Source organism: Hordeum vulgare, chromosome 5H, assembly GCF_904849725.1.
Source record: "Hordeum vulgare subsp. vulgare chromosome 5H, MorexV3_pseudomolecules_assembly, whole genome shotgun sequence".
NCBI lineage: Eukaryota > Viridiplantae > Streptophyta > Magnoliopsida > Poales > Poaceae > Hordeum > Hordeum vulgare.
The window spans coordinates 461,888,070-461,910,917 of NC_058522.1; the positions used below are offsets into that span (position 1 = coordinate 461,888,070).

Here is a 22,848-nt window from a genome sequence, read left to right on the forward strand (position 1 = left end):
TGCATTGCAAAACACCCCTCGAAGCCCGGGGTCCGATGCTGGCGGTTCATGTGTCCGTTTTGGAGATTCCCTAAGAGCATCTGCACTCGCACATAGAAAATATGACCCCCTCCCCATAAATGCCCGCGGATATGCCCGGTGAGTGATCGGTCGTGTCTCCTATTTATCCGTCCGCGCAGCTATACTCCTTATTTGCTTCCTTATATGTCCGATCACTTGCACTTGATTGATGGAGAGGAAGAGAGAGAGAGAGAGAGAGAGAAGAATGAATAAAGAAAAAGAAAAGGTCGTTCGGGTAGGGTTGCATCCTACGTACCGGACTGATTGGACACGTCCGCGAGCCATCATATCCTTCCTATATTTTTTATGAATATAAGGGTATGCGAATAGTCCAAACGTATAGGGATAATACGATGGATTCGATTGAGTCTTTTTTTTTCCTTCTTTTTCCTGTCCGGTCACTGAACGCGTCCGTCGGGTTATAGGTGCTCTAACCATGCGCGAGGTGTTGAGATATGCCATGTCAAAACAAAAGAACTGCTACTACAAGACAATGTACACAAATAACGACACTTTGTTTTCCTTGATGAAACAAAACACATCACGACAAGCTAATAAAAGCAAACTAGCTACAGGTGAAAGGATCCACTGACGACTTACATGGTGAGCTTTTACAGAATCAATTAGGCATCTCGTGAGCAATAATTACAGCTAATAAAGCATGACAGGGTAACTACAAAAGAATGATTAAAAAGGACACGATGTGGTCTGTCTTTGCTGTGCTTCTGACACTTGACTGGTTGCTGCGGCATCCTTCCTACGGCCTCACTCGGACCCACTCGTACCGCCCATCAATGGGAGCGTCCTTCACGACGTCATAGTTGTACCTTCAATCCAAAGCACAAGATCCAAACGTTAGAAAAGAACAGTAGTTGTACTGCACTCTGCCCACTTCACTTTTCTTTTTCTGAAAATATTTCCTTCATCACTAAAAATTGTCCTTGATTTGTCTAAATACGAATATATCTTAAAGTTGAAACCACTTTTTCCTTTGCTGTTCAGAATTCTCCTAATCCGTCTTAGTTGTGTCTTTTTCTACAAAATTTGGTGCTCAAAACTCCCTATATGTGTAGTGGTTTTGTTCAAATTCCTGCACTAGCACCAGCAGCCAGCCTTTTCATCAAGAGAAAAAGAAAAACAGCGACAGAGAATTGCAGGGCAAGGCACATGCTTGGCGAGTGTGCGTGCGACACCAAACTGACTGACAACCGAGATCTTCAGCAGCAGCAGAGGCCTCATGTTGCTTGAGCACAATCCACAGGCCCACTGCTGCTCATGCATTGCTAGCTACTCCCGTATAAATCCACAGCAGCCCGAGCCTCGCAGCTTTTCCCCGAGGGCATAGGAGGAAGCCGGCGCCAAACGGACGCCGGAGGCCGGAGCTTCAGCTCAGATGAAGCGCGTGCATGCGCAGTGGTACTCACTTGGCAGCGAAGCGCCGCGCGACGTCGCCCTCCGCCGCGGCGAAGAAGGCCTCCATCTCCTCCGCCGGCGGTGACCTCCCCTTCTTCGCCTTCTTCGCCCTGCGCACGACGGCAAACAGCAGGCCAAAGAATGAGCATGACTCCAGAGTCCAGACGCAGCAGCAGAGCTTCGAATGGTTTGTCGTGAGGAGAAGGGAGGAAGGCAGGGAGAGGGAGAGCTGGGGACTGACAAGTCGGCGGGCACCGCAACGCCGGCGCTCTCGCGCTTGCCGCAGCTCGACGCCGCCGCCGTCACGGTGGCCGCGGCGGTGGCGGCCATGGCCGGCCTTTTCTTTTCTGCTTCCTTCTCTCCTGCTCTCTCTTTCTCTATGCCTACTTTTTTTCCACCCACGCGCGCGCCTGTGCCGGTGGTGGGTGCTGTGCTCGATGGCTATTACGGGGCCGGGCTGGGCTGGGACTGGGTGGGAGGAGATAACGATTGGATTAGGTGGGAAACGGTGGTCGTACGACGTCCCAGCCGAGAGATTCCGAGTAGGAGGAGTAGTAATTAACAGCAGCTACTCACTCTAGCAGCTAGCTGAGCACTGAGATCAGACGGGAAATGGAGCGGGGCGTACGTGTCGAGCGGGCGCGGGGCGCCGGCCGGCGTACTTGGCCGGCCTGGACGGGCGTGGGGCGCCACTACGGCTACGCGGGCACTGTGGCCGCATGCGCACGCCTACGCCGTGGCACTTTCTTCCGTTGATCTATCCATCTACTCTACCGTGGTAGATGCAAGCATGAGCTGGGGTCGGCGGGAGGAGGCGCGATCGTGCGTGCGCTGTGGGGTTCTTCGCGGGAAATTGCGCGCGAGCTGCGTGCATATGCCGTCGTGTGGGGCGGTTAGTTGGTTGGTGCTTGGTGGGTGGGTGGGTCTCGGCGGCGCCGGGAGATCCGTATATGCTACTACTTCTATCGTCACGTGCCGATGTAGCTGTGGCACGGGTCACCGGTTGGCGGTTGCTACGGATAAACCGCCGAGTCCTGTGACGGATGGACGGACATGCGTGCACAGAAGCGCCGCATTGCCCTTTGCCCAAACCGGAAGATGCCTTGGTTTTTACCCGTGCAAAGGACTGGACCGTCTTTGCGCATCTCCAATGATCCTCAAGATTGTACAACCCGGGTCCCGAAAGTCATCCACCGTGTTCCTGCGCTGCAGTCCGGATCACTTTTTTTCTCGTAGACCAGAACCATGAGGTTCTGCAGGAGTCGTGGCACACGCCATGTCGGTCTCTCACCCCCATTGCCCACTTAGGAGGCGGAGCCCGTGCTTTTGTAGCACCCGCACTGTTTTCATGTCGAAATTCCCCACTTTCTTCTTTCACCCCACCCCTCTCCAAGCATTTTTCGCCCTTTTCTTTCACTTTCTTCTTCTCTTCCACCGTCGCTGCATGGCACCAGATGAGGCCTATCAGAGATGGAGATGGTGGTGGAGGTGGAGGAGGATCCCAGCATCACCTTCGCCCTGAAGATCAACTCGACGGTGCAGCAAAATCGACATGTCAAAGCGAAGCCCGCAAAGGAGCAGAAGCTCAAGAAGCGGAAGGACGGTGGTGCATTGTCTTGTTGATCACTAGATGTATGTGCATTGTTTTGTTGATCACTAGCCAGATATGCATAATTTTGTTAATCACTAGCTAGATATGTAGAATTTTGTTGATCGCTGGCCGGATGTGCATGGTTTTGTTAATCGTTAGCCGGATGTCTATAGTTTTGTTAATCCCTAGCCGGATGTTTTGTTAATCACTAGCTAGATATGTAGAATTTTGTTGATCGCTAGCCGGATGTGCATGGTTTTGTTAATCGCTAGCCGGATGTCTATAGTTTTGTTAATCCCTAGCCGGATGTTTTGTTGAACCCTAGCCGAATGTGCATAGTTACCTTGACAATGTTCTATTTGGTAGCCTTCTCATGCGTGTACCGTTTCAAAAAGTTAGAGCAAAAAAATTCAACGTTATGCATTGTTGGTTGAAGATGAATGGGCAGCTGAAGTGGAAACTATTCATAGCCCACCACTGCAGGGTGGTTACGACACATCAATCAGAGACCCTTCGTCTAAACTGTGTGCAATCGAGCCATCGAAAACGGTGTAGTTATAGCCCCGTCGCTAATAAAGAAAACTGTGTGCAATGACTGGTCCATCAGACATGTTTGAGATTAGACTAGCGTGTGATGCAGGCTTATAGTTGGTTCTTATGAGCTGTTTGCGATTAGACAAGATAACACAAACGGTTCACAAAATACATATGTGTGCGAAGTACGAGATATAATTCGCTCAGACAAATTGTTTGCGTTGATACACCTAGAACACAAACGAGTTACCATAACAAGGTGTGTGTGATATCCGGCAAACAGTTTATTCAACAGAATTGTGTGGGAAGACAAATATTAACTCAAACGATTCATACTGACAAGCTATGTGTGTTGTGGGCAGACGATTGCTGCTAAACAATTGTCAGAGCTGGATGAAATCATTACCGATGCTATGTTGGGAAGTGATGTTTGCTTGTATTAATATCACATACGTTTTATTATTATGACCCGTCTGCCTGCACATCACCCCGTCCTCCTCTCGCATGTCATGTCACCGCGTTGCCACACAAGGATTCGAGTGCATGCTTCGGCACCGCTTTTGGCCACGCGTCGGCTCAATGAACCCGTTCCCGCGCACAACCGCGCAGGTTCCGACACACAACCGCGCAGGTTCCCACACACAAAACCGTCCTACAGCTCTAGCTTCCCGCCCGGCTCAGTGAAATCTCCAAATCCCCAATGTTTGTCGGGTGCTATATAAACCCTCATGGCCGGTAACTCCACATTGCCTTCATCCCCTCCCTCCCAGTAGCTTGTCTAGTTTGCTTCTCCCCCAATCGCCAATGGCACCGATCGTTCGTCGTCGATGAGCCACTACGCCAGAGGACAGCTCTAGTTGGGAGGCTTCACCGCATCGGCGCGACAGTCCTCTGAAGCGTGTAGTGCACGTGGCGTCCCTGGTGGGTGTGCGCACGCCACCAACTACACGCTCCACCACCCCTGAAGGCAGCTCTTGTCGTTGTTGTAGCCGCCACCACGCCAGCAGTAGCCGGGGCCGCCACCACACCATCGTATGTCTTGGCCATGACACCATCGTCAGGTGGCGGGGTCATCACCCGCTCCGGCACCGTTCAATCCCACTGACAGAAAGGGAGATAACACATATTATAGTGTTGCCATTAAGGATAAAACGACGAGGTCTGAACATATTGTTTGTCTTACTTCCTTTACGTCATGTCATCTTGCTCCAATCATTACTCTGTTTCATATTTAATGCTCTGTATGCATGCTGGATGACGGTCGACGAGTGAAGTAATATTAGTGCATGCAAGCATGAGTCAATCTACTTGTTTATTTACATGATATATAGCTCGACCCTATAGCGAATAGCGCGACCCTATATGTCACCCTCGGTGAGGAATAGTTATTCTTCACCCCCTCTATATTCATATTATTACACCATAATTTTACGTTTCTTAAATTTTAATCTTATCTCATACGTAAAAAGAGACCATAAAAAAAATAGTCACCGAAAAATATATTTTATGTCACGTAAAATTACAAACATAAATATATAGTGTAAATTATACATAAAATGCGATTTTTCTGGTCTTATGATCTATATTTTTGTTTTCTTATGTCAAATTTTTCGTAGTTAATCAATATAAATGTATCTATTTGCATTTCAAATTTAATTTATTTATGAAATAGCCGAAAAATTACCTCGAGTGAGGAATAATTTATTCTGCACCCTAGGTGATGAATAGAGTTTCTATATATATATATATATATATATATATATATATATATATATATATAATCATTGCCGTGAACAACATGTCATATATGCGTTATTCTGTCAATTGGCCAATAGTAATTTATTTACCCACTGCATGATATGTTGAGAAGCCTCTAACAGAAACTATGACCCCCGGGTCTACTTGAACAAAGTTATTAAAAGTTCAAAAATACTATGCTGTAATTTATTTACTGTTATTTATTTATTTGTATTTCTATTATTTATCTACCAGTATTTAATCCTTGCAAGTAACGAGTTCAAGGGGCTTGACAACCCTCTTGCCCACGTTGGATGCAAGTGTTTGGTTCTGTGTATCTAGGTGTTGTTGAACGGGGTTTGCGTGATTCTCTTATTGATTCGATAACCTTGAATCTCACTGAGGGAAATACTTATCTATATCGTGCTGCATCTTCCCTTCTCTTGAGGGGAAAAGCAACACATTTTACATGTAGTAGTCTACAACTTTGGTCATTTGTAGACTATAGTGCCCTTCTTTTATCAAAATTATATGATAATATGCACATTATCACGGGAATGTTTGCAATATTTTTTTGTGATACTTAGTTGTATGGAACATGAATATTTGGATAATAATCTGATAACTAAAACTGACCCCTCACGGTGGATTCCACTAGGTTCTTAACCTCTTCACAATTCTTAAGCTAAAACCTATGATGCTTAATCCTGTTGTATAGTTGTAGATTATTTATTAAACATAAATTTTAATAGCATAATAAAATGGAAGTTCTTATCATGTTGAGGTGGACATTTTCCATTGCATGATTGCATGTTGAGGTGGGCCTTTTCTTGCATGCTAATGTGGCATACTTGTATGTTGAGAGAAATTTGTTAGTGAGGGCTAGCTACTTAGATATTGAATATAGGAACATTTACATATTTTCCCCTAATTTCGTCCCGACCTCATCATTACCCTTAAATAAAAACAGTGCTCAACTATACCCCTCTTCCGTTAAGTGCGTTTATAGAAATACCCTTTCGTACATTTTCCGTCCAGTCAAAGACCTTTGACCGTTAAGTGCGCGTATAAAAAAATGTATCGGTCAAAGGCCTTTGACTCGACGGAAAATGTACGCAAGGGCATTTCTATAAGTGCACTTAACAGAAGAGGGGCAAAGTTGAGCACTGTTTTTATTTAGGGGTAAAGATGAGGTCGGGCCAAAATTAGGGGGGAAATGGAATTGGCCCTAATGACGTCTCACTGAGATGGATATTTTTTCAATGATTTTAACTTTTTTTCCCACTCATTTTCACGTACATTGAAAATTAACAAAGGGCACCCCTTGTATATCTAGTCTATATTTGTGATCTAAAAACTCATTCTATCGTTGATCCCGACATCGTAGACAACATTGACCTCAAAGTCACTGGTCATGTCACCGAGCATCATCCCGCCGGTCGTGCCCGTGACGAGCCTCAGGCCTAGCCCCATTCCCATCCCTCACGTGTCTTGCTGGTTGAGCCATCGATAATGTTACTTACAATGTACATGTACATTGCCGGCGGAGGAGTATACATGTATGGTGTTGGATGCACATACCCATATGGTTTTGGTGGATACACCATGTATGGTGGACCATAAGGTACACCCTCGGTTGTGGGTATGCAGTGACGTGCACCATGGCTTTGGCCATTGCCACCTCACAGTACCGAGAGTTCTTGACATATTGGTTTTCTTTTCTTTTTGTAGCGCTTGCAGTAGTGACAGTGTCGGTTTGATATCGATGAACTTGTAGCTGAAGTAAAGAACACCACGGTCGCGGCTAGACAACGACCACCGCACCGGATAGCTCATAGTATTTGGGTCACCACCGATAGTCATGTTAACAAAAAGATCATTAAAGGGCACAAATACTTCACCGACATCACGGTGGCCGAAGAAGGGAGTCTCTGAACATGGAGGCACATGAAGCGCGAGGTGGCAGAGACCGCGCTTGCGGGTATAGGGAAGTGGAACATGGCATTCCACATTGGGTTTCGACAATCATTGTAGTCGACATAGGTGTTGTGGGTACGCATGCAGGAGTCGCCGCATGATATGGAGGCAATGGCATAAACGCGGGTGCAGGAGAAGAAGGACACCTTGAAATCACTACCGTTGATCAACGTTAAATCAAGAATCTGGTATGCCATGGCCAACGTCGCTACTCGCTAGGATCCGCGATAGTTGAGGGATATGTAGGACTAGGAGGAGGAAGCTCTTTCCAAAGTGGCCCCTCAATATGGGAAACTGGCATGATGTTACCACTTAAAGGGGAATGATAATGTTTCACATTGTCATTGAATTTGGAGCTAACGAATAGATTAGACTAGTGGCCTGAGACACTTTTGGAAGTGTATTTCTATGTGGAACAATGTTTGTCTCACACTTTCCATGTACTCCCTCGCGTAACATAATAACTCATGTGCATGCGAAAGTCGGTGAAATCACTTTGTGTTAAGTGTTTGAGATAAATGAGTTTTAGTTATGCATGTGTATGAGCCGAGATCTGACGATGATGTACATATTAGACGAGTATCATCAAGGAGGACAAAGGTGGACCTTTGGACATAGGATGGGTTAGGTTAACTGCTTAGAGTCGGATTACTACACAAGGGCACATCTTTAACTAGAAGTACAATGCATAAACATGTATCTACCTGTTGAGTAAATAAGCAATTTCTTGATTATATTAATCCACGAGTAAATCACTAACATGGCATGAACTGTAGTAAGCACATACTGATAATTGATCATAGCATTGCGTACTAGGTAGATAGTAGATGTATGAGAGATCGATAGAAGGGGTGTATAGAGGGGGGGTGAATAGACTACTTGCACAAATTAAAATCCTAGACTTTTCCCAATTTAGTGGTTGGCAAATTTTAGCGATTCTAACAAGTCTAGTACACCCTACACATGCTAGTCAACAAATATGGCAGCGAAAAGTAAAGATTTTGCACATGTAGTAAGGAGTAGAGTTTAGGAAGATCAAATGCGAAGAAGTTGACACGATGATTTTTGGCATGGTTCCAATAGGTGGCGTTATTGTACGTCCATGTTAGTTCAGACTTCAACCCACGAAGGGTAATGGCTCCGAGAGTCCACGCATGGCTCCACCCACAAGGGGTCCACGAAGAAACGGCCTTGTCTATTTCACCACAGCTTCCGTCCACACAGGACTAGCCTCACTCACGCTAGATCTTCACGAAGAGGGCTATATTATTGCCCTTACAAACATCTTGGTTCAACTCCACAACACAAAGTAGGAGGCTCCCAAGTGACACCTCACCAATCTAGGATGCACCACCCTCTAAAAGGTAATAGATGTGGTAGAGCGATGAACTCCTTGCTCTTGTGCTTCAAAAGATAGTCTCCTCAACACTAAATCACTCTCTCTTAGATTTGGCAGGGGTAGGAGAGATTGATCTTGTGGAAAGCAACTTGGGGAGGCTAGAAATTAAGGTTCAAATGATTGCAATGGAATCTCTAGATCTCAACACATGAGTAAGTGGCTATCTCTCAGAAAAATTGATCCCAACCGTTACAACATTATTGCCCAACTCGGTGACACCGAAATGTTAATCTCGGTGGTACCGAGTTGCACCAAATGTGGCAACTTTGAATTCTCGGTGAGACCGACGTAGGAATCTTGGTGGTACCGATATGATGACCTAGACTGGTTCCCAAACTCGGTGATACTGACTTCAAACTCGCAATTTCGAAACTTGAAGTTAGATCAACAGAATGTTGGTCACCCAATCTCGGTGGCACCGATAGGAATGCTGGTTGCACCAAGATGGTGGGATTGGCATAGGATCTGTCTAAGTGTAAAATTGGTATAACTGAGTAGGAATTATTGGTGGCACCGATTTTGCATATTTGGCTTGGGTCATATATATTTTGTGGGGAAGTGGCTGAGTATTTTTGGTGGCTATCTCTAAGCACTTGAGCAACCAATTCATCATAATACCTCATACCTTTTAATAGTATTGGCTTTCCTATAGACTTGAAGCACTTTTGATATCCATTTGGAAAAGAGTAATATCATGGTGATTGGCATAAGCAAGAAGAACGTGGATGGCTTCAAGTCTAGCAACGGGGGCAAAAATCTAACCATAGTCCATACCTTCGAATTGTGTGTATCCTTGGGCTACGAGACGCGCCTTGTTGCATACAACTTGTTCATCTTCATCTTGCTTCTTTTGATACACCCATCTTGTACCAATGATGTTTTGCTCGCCTTCGGGCTTTTCAACAAGTGTCCACACTTGATCCCTCTCGAAGTTGTGTAGCTCTTCGTGCATGGCATTCACCCAATCCGCGTCTTGAAGGGATTTTTCTACCTTCAAAGGCTCAATTACCATATTCAAAAAAACAAAAGATGAGCTTATGAAACAAGCTAGAACAAATTCATGAGAGAGATTCCGCTCGATATTTTCGTGGACAGGATCGCACGGGCTCGATCCTTACAGAAGACATCCTGTGCAAGGCAGTGCACACGACATACGAAGCGTCCCTGATGACCCACAAGTATAGGGGATCAATCGTAGTCCTTTTGATAAGTAAGAGTGTCGAACCCAACGAGGAGCAGAAGGATCTGACAAGTAGTTTTGAGCAAGGTAAAATCTGCAAGCACTGAAATTGTCGGTAACAAGTGATTGTGTGGTGAGATGATTCGTAGCAAGCAACAAATAACAAAAGTAGCAACGGTGCAGCAAAGTGGCCCAATCCCTTTTGTAGCAAGGAACAAGCCTGGACAAAGTCTTATAGGAGGAAAAACGCTCCCGAGGACACACGGGAATTTCTGTCATGCTAGTTTCATCATGTTCATATGATTCGCGTGCGTTACTTTGATAGTTTGATATGTGGGTGGACCGGCTCTTGGGTACTGCCCTTACTTGGACAAGCATCTCACTTATGATTAACCCCTCTCACAAGCATCCGCAACTATGAAAGAAGAATTAAGACAAAGTCTAACCATAGCATTAAACTAGTGGATCCAAATCAGCCCCTTACGAAGTAACGCATAAACTAGGGTTTAAGCTTCTGTCACTCTAGCAACCCATCATCTACTTACTACTTCCCAATGCCTTCCTCTAGGCCCAAATAATGGTGAAGTGTTATGTAGTCGACGTTCACATAACACCACTAGAGGAAAAACAACATACACCATATCAAATTACCGAACGAATACCAAATTCACATGACTACTATTAGCATGACTTATCCCATGTCCTCACGAACAAAAGTAACTACTGACAACGCATAATCATAATCATGATCAGAGAGGTAATGAGTAGCATCAAGGGTCTGAACATAAACTCTTCCACCAAATAATCCAACTAGCATCAACTACAAAGAATAATCAACACTACTAGCAACCTTACAAGTACCAATCGGAGTCGCGAGACGGAGATTGGTTACAAGAGATGAACTAGGGTTCGGAGATGAGATGGTGCTGATGAAGATGTTGATGGTGACGAGTCCCCTCCGATGAGAGGAGTGTTGGTGATGACGATGGCGATGATTTCCCCCTCCGGGAGGGAAGTTTCCCCGACAGGATCGTCCTGCCGGAGCTCTAGATTGGTTATGCTCAAGTTCCTCCTCGTGGCGGCGGCGAAACCACGAAAATGCTCCCTTGTGATTTTTTTCCTCGACAAAACCCTCCATATAGCAAAAGAGGGGGGCCAGTGGGCTGCCCACAAGCCCCCATGGCGCGGCCTGGGGGGTGGCCACGCCGTGCAGGCTTGTGGGCACCCCGTGGTGCCCCTCTGGCACTTCTTCGACCCAGTATTTTTGATAAATTGGGGGAAAATCCCCGTTGATTTTCACGGCGTTTGGAGTTGCGCAGAATAGGTATCTCAAGTTTGCTCCACTTTCAGGCCAGAATTCCAGTTGCCGGTATTCTCCATGTTCATGTAAACCTTGCAAAATAAGAGAGAAAAGGCATAACAATAGTACCGTGAAGTGAAATAACATCCAAAGAAGCGATAAATATCAACATGAAAACATGATGCAAAATGGACGTATCAACTCCCCCAAGCTTAGACCTCGCTTGTCCTCAAGCGAAAGCTGAGCTCAATAAATATGTCCACATGTTTAGGGAGAGAGGTGTCGACAAAACAAGATAAGTACATGCATGCATCATGATCATGCTCAGAACAGCAATACCAACATATAATCTCTCATGCTAAAGTGATAATTCCTTCACAAAGTAAAGCATGGATCAAGAACCTTACCGAGAAGTAGCAACCGATAGCCTTTAGTCATTGAAGCAATTACAATTTATCACAACATCAGAAAGAGTCAATAAGAGCTTGTAAAGCAAATCCACATACTCAATCATTCTTTCGTTCTCTACAATTGCTACAAATTACGTGGTACTCATGAGATCAAAGTTTCAGCTGGACACAGAGAAAGATAGGGGCTTATAGTTTTGCCTCCCAACTGCTTACCTCAAGGGTAATGTCAACAATAATAATTCATGAATACTTACCTCCAAGTTGACATATGAATATAGATCTTTCCCAAGCATGTGACGGTAGCCAAGACAAAGGCAAAATAAGGAATTTGTGAAGATCACCATGACTATTTCGGGGACAAAAAGTAAAGGTACAAGATAGGCCCTTCGCAGAGGGAAGCAGAGGTTGTCATGCGCTTTTGAGGTTTGGATGCGTGTCCTCTTAGTGCGGAGGAACGTCACTTTATATTGCCTCCTGTGATAAAGAACTTTATTATGCAGTCTCTCGCTTTTATGTCTTCCTCATCACAGGTTTGTATAAAGCTTATTTTCCACACACTAATAGATCATACATATTAGAGAGCAATTTTTATTGCTTGCACCGATGACAACTTACTTGAGGGATCTTATTCAATCCATAGGTAGGTATGGTGGACACTCATGGCAAAACTGGTTTGAAGGTTTATGGATGCACAAGTAGTATCTCTACTTAGTGTGGGAGTTTTTGCTAATATGAGGTGGAAGCAATCGTCACATGCTAAGGGATCTCTAATCATATAACATTGTTCAGAGCCAAGCAAACATAATTCATTACGTTGTCTTCCTTGTCCAACCTCTACTTCTAGGCATGCAATAGTTTGGTGAGTGTTCACAGTCATAGATGGTGTCAGAGATGATATATTTATATGTGAACCTCTCCTTCTTTATCACTTCCTATTAATTGCAACAATGACCAAGGTCTATGTTTGCCTACCCTCAACAAGTTTCAATCCTCATTATTTTTATATGTGAAGCCATCACCTCCCATAAGATCATTACATGATCTTTCATGCTTTTGTTCTATTCTCACTCTTTTGATCAAGGCAAGAGGCAAAGTCCTTCAACTAAGACACTCTTTATTATATGGCTCATGAGCAAGAATACATCGGGGGTGACACAAAGCAAAACTCAAGACTAAAACACTAAGACTTTTAAACTACTAGAGAAAGAGAAAACTGAAAAGGAAAACTAAAACAAAGGTAAAGGCAAAAGATGTGATGGTGATACGATACCGGGGCAACTCCCCCAAGCTTGGCACAAGCCAAGTGGATTGCCCATACCAATGCTCTGTTGTCTTCCTTTGGTGGTGATGGTGGAGTTGTTGCAACATGAGTTTGATCCTCCGTCTTCCAAGGCATAGGTGCTCCATCATGGAAAGATGAACGAGTCTCCGGAATCCTCAAATCTGCAGCCAACCTTATTGATTTAAATCTATACTCATACTCACTGTTTTGGTTCTGCAGGTCATAGATCTGACCCTGGAGTTGATCAACCCTGTCATAGAGCCTGGAGAGATGCTTCCCAATGTCAATGGCATCAATCCTGTGCTTGTTGGTGAACTCTATGATCATCATGTGGTTGGCGTTGAGTCCATGCTCCACCATCCCTTGGCACTTGAAGACTTGTTGCTCCATTGCTTCGAGCCTCATCTCCATGCTTCCGGTCTTCTTAGGCCCCTCAACATCACGGATGTGCGACATCCCCTCATGCATCTCGATAGATTGAGGGTGTTGCAGCACTTCTGTGAGGTAGGGATTGATGACCTTCTCGAAGATCTTGTCCTTAGGAGCTTTTGGGGAAGTAATGGCGATCTAGATCTGCAACAGAAACAGGCTCGAAAGGAAAAACATAGGAAATCTGCGTGATGCACGGGTCAGACCAAACGGAAGTATATATAATGATTTTTTCCAGACCCGAAGGAGTACCCTGCACGAAATCGGAGTCTGGGAGGCGCACGAGTTGGCCACAAGCCCTCACGGCGCGGCCAGGGGGTGGGCACGCGCCGTGCAGGCTTGTCGCCTCCTCGCGCACTTTCCGGACTACTTCCAATTTTTGTATTTTTTTCAAATATTCCAAAACGGAGAAAATTTCCTACTGGAAAAGTTTGGACTCTGTTTTCTTACCAAAACACATACCTCTTCGTTTTCGAAGTCTGAAACAGGCTGATAAATATCCCTTAGGTATTCTTCCGGAGTTATGGTATTGATGATATTCCTTTCAACATTTATGGGAGTACCTGATATATAATGCTTGATTCTCTGCCCATTTATCACTCTCGAACAATTACCTTCCGTGTTGTTGATCTTGATAGCACCGAAACGATATACTTCCTCAACAACATAGGGACCTTCCCATTTGGAGAGAAGCTTGCCTGCAAAGAATCTTAAACGAGAGTTATATAGCAAGACATAATCACCTACATTGAACTCACGCTTTTGTATCCTCTTATCATGCTACCTCTTAACCTTCTCTTTGAACAGCTTGGCATTCTCATATGCCCGAGTTCTCCACTCATCAAGCGAGCTAATATCAAATAACCTCTTCTCACTGGCAAGTTTGAAATCAAAGTAGAGCTCTTTGATTGCCCAATAAGCTTTATGCTCTAGCTCAAGAGGTAAACGACATGCTTTCCCATACACCATTTTGTAGAGAGACATGCCCATGGGATTCTTATAGGCTGTTCTATAAGCCCACAGTGCATCATCGAGCTTCTTAGACCAATTCTTTCTAGACCTGTTGACAGTTTTTTGCAGAATCAGTTTAATCTCTCTATTACTTAGCTCTACTTGACCACTCGAGTGAGGGTGATAGGGAGATGCAATTCTATGGTTGACATCGTACTTAGCGAGCGTTTTATGGAAAGCACCATGAATGAAGTGTGAACCATCGTCGGTCATTAGATATCTAGGGACTCCAAATATAGGGAAGATAACTTCTTTCAGCATCTTGATAGAGGTGTTGTGATCAGCACTACTAGTGGGGATAGCTTCTACCCACTTAGTGACGTAATCAACAGCAACTAAGATGTGAGTATACCCATTGGATTTTGGAAAAGGTCCCATATAATCAAAGCCCCAGACATCAAATGGTTCAATGACAAGTGAATAGTTCATAGGCATTTCCTGACGTTTGCTAATATTACCTATTCTCTGACATTCGTCACAAGACAGGACAAACTTACGGGCATCCTTTAAGAGAGTGGGCCAATAGAAACCTGATTGCAATACCTTGTGTGGAGTTCTATCTCCCGCATGGTGTCCTCCGTAGGCCTCGGAGTGACACTTCTGTAGGATTTGTCCCTGTTCATGTTCAGGTACACAACGTCTAATAACACCATCTACTCCTTCCTTATAAAGGTGAGGATCATCCCAAAAGTAATGTCTCAAGTCAAAGAAGAACTTCTTTTTTTGCTGGTACGTGAAACTAGGTGGTATGTGATACGTCTCAAACGTATCTATAATTTTTGATGGTTTCATGCTGTTATCTTGTCATTTTTGGATGTTTTATGTACCTTTTATATCTTTTTTTGGACTAACTTATTAATTCAGTGTCAAGTGCGAGTTCCTGTTTTTTCTGTGTTTTTGGCTCATTTCAGATCTGATTTTGGAACGGAGTCCAAACAGAATAAAATCCCCGAAATGATTTTTCCTGAACGAAAGAATATCAGGGGGCTTGTGGGACAAGCCAGGAGGGCTACAGGGAGCCCACAAGCCCCCACTCCGCCACCAGGGGGCGGGGGTGGGCACGCTTGTGGCCTCCCTGGCGCCCCCTGACCTAGATTTTTCGCCTATATATTCCCTAAAATACAGCAAAAAATAAGGGGATCCACGAAAATACTTTTCCGCCGCCGCAAGCTTCCGTTTCCGCGAGATCTCATCTCGAGACCCTTCCCGGTGCCCTGCCGGAGGGGACTTTGGAGTTGGAGGGGTTCTTCATCATCATCATCGCCCCTCCAATGACTCGTGAGTAGTTCACTTCAGACCTACGGGTCCGTAGTTAGTAGCTAGATGGCTTCTTCTCTCTCTTGGATCTTCAATACAAAGTTCTCCATGATCTTCATGGAGATCTATCCGATGTAATCTTCTTTGGCGGTGTGTTTGTCGAGATCCGATGAATTGTGGATTTGTGATCATATTATCTATGATATTTATTTGAGTCTTTGCCGATTTCTTATATGCATGATTTGATATCCTTGTAAGTCTCTCCGAGTCTTGGGTTTTGTTTGGCCAACTAGATCTATGATTCTTGCAATGGGAGAAGTGCTTGGTTTTGGGTTCTTATCGTGTGGTGACCTTTCCCAGTGACAGTAGTGGCAGCAAGGCACACATCATGTAGTTGCCATCAAGGGTAACAAGGTGGGCTCTGTCGCAGATATGAGATTGTCCATCTACATGATGTCATCTTGCTTAAGGCGTTACTCTGTTCTTTTGGACTTAATACACTAGATGCATGCTGGATAGCGGTCGGCGTGTGGAGTAATAGTAGTAGATGCAGAAAGTATCGGTCTACTTGTTTTGGACGTGATGCCTATAGATATAATCATTGCCATAGATATCGTCACGACTTTGCGCGGTTCTATCAATTGCTCGACAGTAATTCGTTCACCCACCGTCTACTTGCTTTCATGTGAGAAGCCACTAGTAAACACTACGGCCCCCGGGTCTATTCACATCTATCATTTCCACTTTCGCTTTTTTTACTTTGCTTTGTTACTTTGTTGCTTTCAGTTCTCAATTGGCAAACAATCTATAAGGGATTGACAACCCCTTCATAGCGTTGGGAGCAAGCTTTTTGTGTTTGTGCAGGCTCTTGTGATACTCCTTCACTGGATCGATACCTTGGTTTTCAAAACTGAGGGAAATACTTACCACCGCTGCGCTACATCACCCTTTCCGCTTCGAGGGAACACCAACGCAAGGCTCCAAGGCCACGAGGGAAATCCTTTGCATATTTGCCTAGGAAGTCCCTTAAGGCTTAGCCGTAGCAGAAGGATTCCTGGTGCCGTCGACACACCTATTTCTGGCGTTGTTGGAAGGTCTTTTGTTGCAGTAGCAGTATGTATTTGACAACAATATAGTTTGCATAATCAGCATACACGGTGCCCTACGTGAAGCATTGATGACATTCAGTTGCTCATCGGGAAAGCTATCATCAATAGGTTTTGGGTCATCAAGAACGTTCTCCAACCTAGACAAGTTATCTGCTACTGGGTTATCAGCACCCTTTCTGTCGACAACGTGCAAATCAAATTCTCGTAGCAAGAGAACCCATCTGATAAGCCTAGGTTTAGCGTCCTTCTTCTCCATGAGGTACTTAATAGCAGCATGATCAATGTGAATAGTGACTTTGGAATCAACTATGTAAGACCTGAACTTTTCACATGCAAACACGACTGCTAAAAATTCCTTCTCCATAGTAGCATAGTTTCTCTCGACACTGTCTAGAGTTTTACTAGCATAGTAAATAACATTCCACTTCTTATCGACTCTTTGCCCTAGAACAACACCAACAACATAATCACTAGCATCACACATGATCTCAAAAGGCAAGTTCCAATCAGGTGGTTGAACAATAGGTGCAGTTATCAAAGCCCTATTAAGTATTTCAAAGGCTTCCTCACAATCATCGTAAAAGACAAAAGGAATATCCCTTTGCAAGAGATTGGTAAGAGGCCTAGAAATCTTAGAGAAGTCTTTAATGAACCTTATATGGAAACCAGCATGACCAAGGAAACTTCTTATACCTTTGATATCTGTGGGGTATGGCATTTTCTCGATTGCATCAACCTTAGCCTTATCGACTTCAATACCTCTTTCAGAAATTTTATGTCCTAAGACAATGCCTTCATTAACCATAAAGTGGCACTTCTCTCAATTCAAGACAAGATTGGTGTCTTTACATCTCTGTAAGACTCGATCAAGGTTGCTGAGGCAACCATCGAAGGAAGACCCGTAAACGGAGAAGTCATCCATGAAGACCTCAACAATCTTTTCACAAAAGTCAGAGAATATAGCCATCATACATCTTTGAAAGGTGGCAGGTGCATTACATAAGCCAAAAGGCATACGTCTATAAGCAAAGGTACCGAAAGGGCAGGTGAAAGTGGTTTTCTCCTGATCAGATTGAGCAACTGGTATTTGGGAGAAACCAGAATAACCATCTAGAAAGCAGAAGTGTGTGTGCTTGGACAGCCTTTCTAGCATTTGGTCGATAAAAGGCAAAGGGTAACGATCTTTCCTAGTGGCCTTATTCAACTTCCTAAAATCAATCACCATCCTATAGCCAGTAATAATCCTCCGTGGGATCAATTCATCCTTATCATTAGGGACAATGGTAATGCCTCCCTTCTTAGTAACGCAATGCACCGGACTCACCCAATCGTTGTGAGCAACGGGATAAATGATACCTGCTTCCAGGAGCTTTAGTATTTCTTTTCTCACTACTTCTTTCATCTTAGGATTCAATCTCCTTTGATGATCAGCAACTGGTTTGAATTCAGGATCAGTTTTGATCTTGTGCTGGCATAGAGTGGGACTAATGCCCTTAAGATCATCAAGAGTATATCCTATAGCAGCACGGTGCTTCCTTACAGTTTTTAGCAACTTCTTTTCTTCATGCTCTGAGAGGCTAGCACTAATTATAACAGGATATATCTCTTTTTCATCAATATAGGCATACTTAAGAGTATCAGGCAACTGTTTAAGCTCGAACACAGGATCACCCTTTGGTGGGTGTGGATCCCCAAGCAGTTCAACAGGCAAGTTATTCTTAAGGATAGGATATTGTTCTAAGACAACTCTATCTATTTCATCCCTTTCATCCATATGCATATCATTTTCATGCTCAAGCAAGTATTGCTCTAAGGGATCAGTAGGAGGCACGACAATAGAAGCTAATGCAATAGTTTCATCCCTACTAGGAAACTCCTTTTCATGAGGTTGTCTACCAAACTTAGAGAAATTGAACTCATGTGACACACCTTCAAAGCCAACAGTGACAGTTTGCTTCTCACAATCAATATGAGCATTGACAGTATTGAGAAAAGGTCTGCCAAATATGATGGGACAAAAGCTATCTTGTGCGGTAGCAAGAAGAAGGAAATCAGCAGGATACTTCGTTTTACCACACAAGACATCAACATCCCTAACAATTCCCACAGGGCAGATAGTATCTCTATTGGCAAGATGAATAGTGACATCAATAGGTTCTATCTCTACAGGTGCAATCTCATCTTTGATTTCATCGTATAAGGATTGAGGTATTGCACTAACACTAGCACCCATGTCACATAAACCATGATAACAATGATCTCCTATCTTAACAGAAACCACAGGCATGCCAACAACACGCCTATGTTTGTCTCTAACGTGAGGTTTAGCAATTCTAGCAGCATCTTCACAGAAGTGAATATTATGTCCCTCAACTTCTTCAGACAGAAGATCTTTGATAATAGCAATGCTAGGTTCAACTATAATTTTCTCAGGGAGTGTAGGTGTTCTAATATAGCCTCTACGTATCACAATTGAAGCTTTAGAATGATCCTTCATCCTAACAGGGAAAGGTGGTTTCTCAATGTAAACACTGGGTACCATAGGATCATTATAGGCAATGACTTTCTCTTCAACTGGAGTGGATTTAACTACGATGAGTTCTAACGGAGGATGATATTTAAACCACTTCTCTTTGGGGAGATCAATATGGGCAGCAAAGGATTCACACAATGAAGATACTATCTAAGAGTCAAGTCCATACTTAGCGCTAAAGTCACAAAAAGTATTTGTCTCAACAAAGGATTTAATGCAATCAAACGTGAAATCCATACCTGACTCCTTACCTTCTTCAAGCTCCCAATCTTTAGAGTTGCGTTTAATTATCTCCAATAAATTCCATTTGAAGTCAATATCTCTCTTCATAAAAGAACCGCTACAAGAAGTGTCAAGCATGGTGTGATCATCATGAGAAAGCCGAGCATAGAAGTTCTGAATGATAATTTCTCTCGAGAGCTCATGATTGGGGCATGAATATAGCATTTATTTAAGCCTCCCCCAAGCTTGAGCGATGCTTTCTCTGTCACGAGGCCAAAAATTATAAATATAATTCCGATCACGATGTATTAAATGCATAGGAAAAAACTTTTGATGAAATTCCAATTTCAACCGATTGTAGTCCCATGATCGAGTATCATCACATAGCCTATACCATGTCAAGGCCTTATCCTTCAAATATAAAGGAAATACCTTCTTCTTGACCTCATCCTCGGGCACACCTGCAAGATTAAATAAACCACAAACCTCATCTACATAGATTAGATGCAAGTCTGGATGTAGATGTTCCATCTCTTGTAAAAGGATTAGCCAGCAGTTTCTCAAGCATACCCGAAGGAAATTCAAAGCAAATATTTCCAGTAGGTGCAGCAGGTTGAGGAGTGATACGTCTCAAACATATCTATAATTTTTGATGGTTTCATGTTGTTATCTTGTCAACTTTGGATGTTTTATATACCTTTTATATCTTTTTGGGACTAACTTATTAATTCAGTGCCAAGTGCCAGTTCCTGTTTTTTCTGTGTTTTTGACTCTTTTCAGATCTGATTTTGGAACGGAGTCCAAACGGAATAAAATCACCGAAATATTTTTTCCAGAACAGTAGAAGATCGGGGGACTTGAGGGCCAAGGTAGGAGGCCCACAGGGAGCCCACAAGCCCTGATGCCGCGGCCAGGGGGGCCCGCAACGACCAGGCTTGTGGCCTCCCTGGCGCTCCCCTGCCCTAGCTCTTTGGCCTATAAATTCCCTAAAATCCCAGAAAAAATCAGGGCATCCACGAAAACACTTTTCCGCTGCTGCAAGCTTCCATTTCCGCGAGATCTCATCTGGAGACCCTTCCTGGTGGCCTGCCGGTGGGGACTTTGGAGTTAGAGGGCTTCTACATCAACATCATCGCCTCTCCAATGACTCGTGAGTAGTCTACTTCAGACCTACGGGTCCGTAGTTAGTAGCTAGATGGCTTCTTCTCTCTCTTGGATCTTCAATACAAAGTTCTCCATGATCTTCATGGAGATCTATCCGATGTAATCCTCTTTGGCGGTGTGTTTGTTGAGATCCGATGAATTGTGGATTTGTGATCATATTATCTATGATATTTATTTGAGTCTTTGCCGATTTCTTATATGCATGATTTGATATCCTTGTAAGTCTCTCCGAGTCTTGGGTTTTGTTTGGCCAACTAGATCTATGATTCTTGCAATGGGAGAAGTGCTTGGTTTTGGGTTCTTATCGTGTGGTGACCTTTCCCAGTGACAGTAGTGGCAGCAAGGCACACATCATGTAGTTGCCATCAAGGGTAACAAGGTGGGCTCTGTCACAGATATGAGATTGTCCATCTACATGATGTCATCTTGCTTAAGGCGTTACTCTGTTCTTTTGAACTCAATACACTAGATGCATGCTGGATAGCGGTGACGTGTGGAGTAATAGTAGTAGATGCAGAAAGTATCGGTCTACTTGTTTTGGACGTGATGCCTATAGATATGATAATTGCCATAGATAACGTCATGACTTTGCGCGGTTCTATCAATTGCTCGACAGTAATTCGTTCACCCACCGTCTACTTGCTTTCATGAGAAAAGCCACTAATGCACACTACGGCCCCCGGGTCTATTCACAACTTTCGTCTCCACTTTTACTTTTACTTTGCTTTGTTTATTTTTGCTTTCAGTTCTCACTTTGCAAACAATCTATAAGGGATTGACAACCCCTTCATAGCGTTGGGTGCAAGCTCTTTGTGTTTGTGTAGGTACTTGTGACTTGACTAGATTCTCCTACTGGATTGATACCTTGGTTCTCAAACTGAGGGAAATACTTACCGCCGTTGTGCTACATCACCCTTTCCTCTTCAAGGGAACACCAACGCTAGGCTCCAAGGCCGCGGGGAAATCCTTTGCATATTTGCCAAGGACGTCCCTATAGGCGTAGCCCGTAGCAAAAGGATTCCTGGTGCCGTTGCCAGGGAAGGTCTGTTGTCGCAGTAGCAAGGAGCAACTCTTTGTGCTCCTGTTCGAGGTGAAGATACCCCGAACAAGCCCCTCAAAGGATTAGTATCCATAGTGACAAGTGACAAGAAATTTCAGCACACTATATGAATGTTTACTTACCAAGTTCCACTTACCAAAGGCGCTTCACTCCCCGGCAACGGCGCCAGAAAAGAGTCTTGATGACCCACAAGTATAGGGGATCAATCGTAGTCTTTTCGATAAGTAAGAGTGTCGAACCCAACGAGGAGCAGAAGGATCTGACAAGTGGTTTTCAGCAAGGTAAAATCTGCACACACTGAGATTGTCGGTAACAAGTGATTGTGTGGTGAGATGATTCATAGCAAGCAACAAGTAACAAAAGTAGCAACGGTGCAGCAAAGTGGCCCAATCCCTTTTGTAGCAAGGGACAAGCCTAGACAAAGTCTTATAGGAGGAAAAACGCTCCAGAGGACACACGGGAATTTCTGTCATGCAAGTTTCATCATGTTCATATGATTCGCATTCGTTACTTTGATAGTTTGATATGTGGGTGGACCGGCGGTTGGTTACTGCCCTTACTTGGACAAGCATCCCACTTATGATTAACCCATCTCGCAAGCATCCGCAACTATGAAAGAAGAATTAAGACAAAGTCTAACCATAGCATTAAACTAGTGGATCCAAATCAGCCCCTTACGAAGTAACGCATAAACTAGGGTTTAAGCTTCTGTCACTCTAGCAACCCATCATCTACTTACTACTTCGCAATGCCTTCCTCTAGGCCCAAATAATGGTGAAGTGTTATGTAGTCGACGTTCACATAACACCACTAGAGGAAAAACAACATACAACATATCAAATTACCGAACGAATACAAAATTCACATGACTACTATTAGCATGACTTATCCCTTGTCCTCAGGAAGAAAATTAACTACTCACAAAGCATAAGCATAATCATGATCAGAGAGGTAAGGAGTAGCATCAAGGGTCTGAACATAAACTCTTCCACCAAATAATCCAACTAGCATCAACTACAAAGAGTAATCAACACTACTAGCAACCTTACAAGTACCAATCAGAGTCGCCAGACGGAGATTGGTTACAAGAGATGAACTAGGGTTTGGAGATGAGATGGTGCTGATGAAGATGTTGATGGTGATGAGTCCCCTCCGATGAGAGGAGTGTTGGTGATGACGA

General features: G+C 43.9%; 1 protein-coding gene across 1 annotated transcript; it reads right to left on the reverse strand.

Moving 5' to 3' along the window:
* Nucleotides 1-556: 556 nt before the first annotated feature.
* On the reverse strand, nucleotides 557-2,026 carry LOC123395869 (cyclin-dependent kinase inhibitor 6-like). The gene is made up of 3 exons (XM_045090901.1): nucleotides 1,715-2,026; nucleotides 1,485-1,583; nucleotides 557-887 (listed from the first exon to the last, which is right to left on the reverse strand). Exons 1-3 carry the CDS (start codon nucleotides 1,801-1,803, stop codon nucleotides 818-820), a joined length of 258 nt encoding a protein of 85 aa, XP_044946836.1. The 5' UTR covers nucleotides 1,804-2,026; the 3' UTR covers nucleotides 557-817.
* Nucleotides 2,027-22,848: the final 20,822 nt, after the last annotated feature.

Excerpts from the sequence above, each read along its gene's own strand:
- LOC123395869 (XM_045090901.1), bottom strand. The coding sequence starts at position 1,803 with ATGGCCGCCACCGCCGCGGCCACCGTGACGGCGGCGGCGTCGAGCTGC. Across the intron at positions 1,584-1,714 it reads GTTGCGGTGCCCGCCGACTT|GGCGAAGAAGGCGAAGAAGG; the intron begins GTCAGTCCCCAG and ends CGTCGTGCGCAG. Across the intron at positions 888-1,484 it reads GCGCGGCGCTTCGCTGCCAA|GTACAACTATGACGTCGTGA; the intron begins GTGAGTACCACT and ends TTTGGATTGAAG.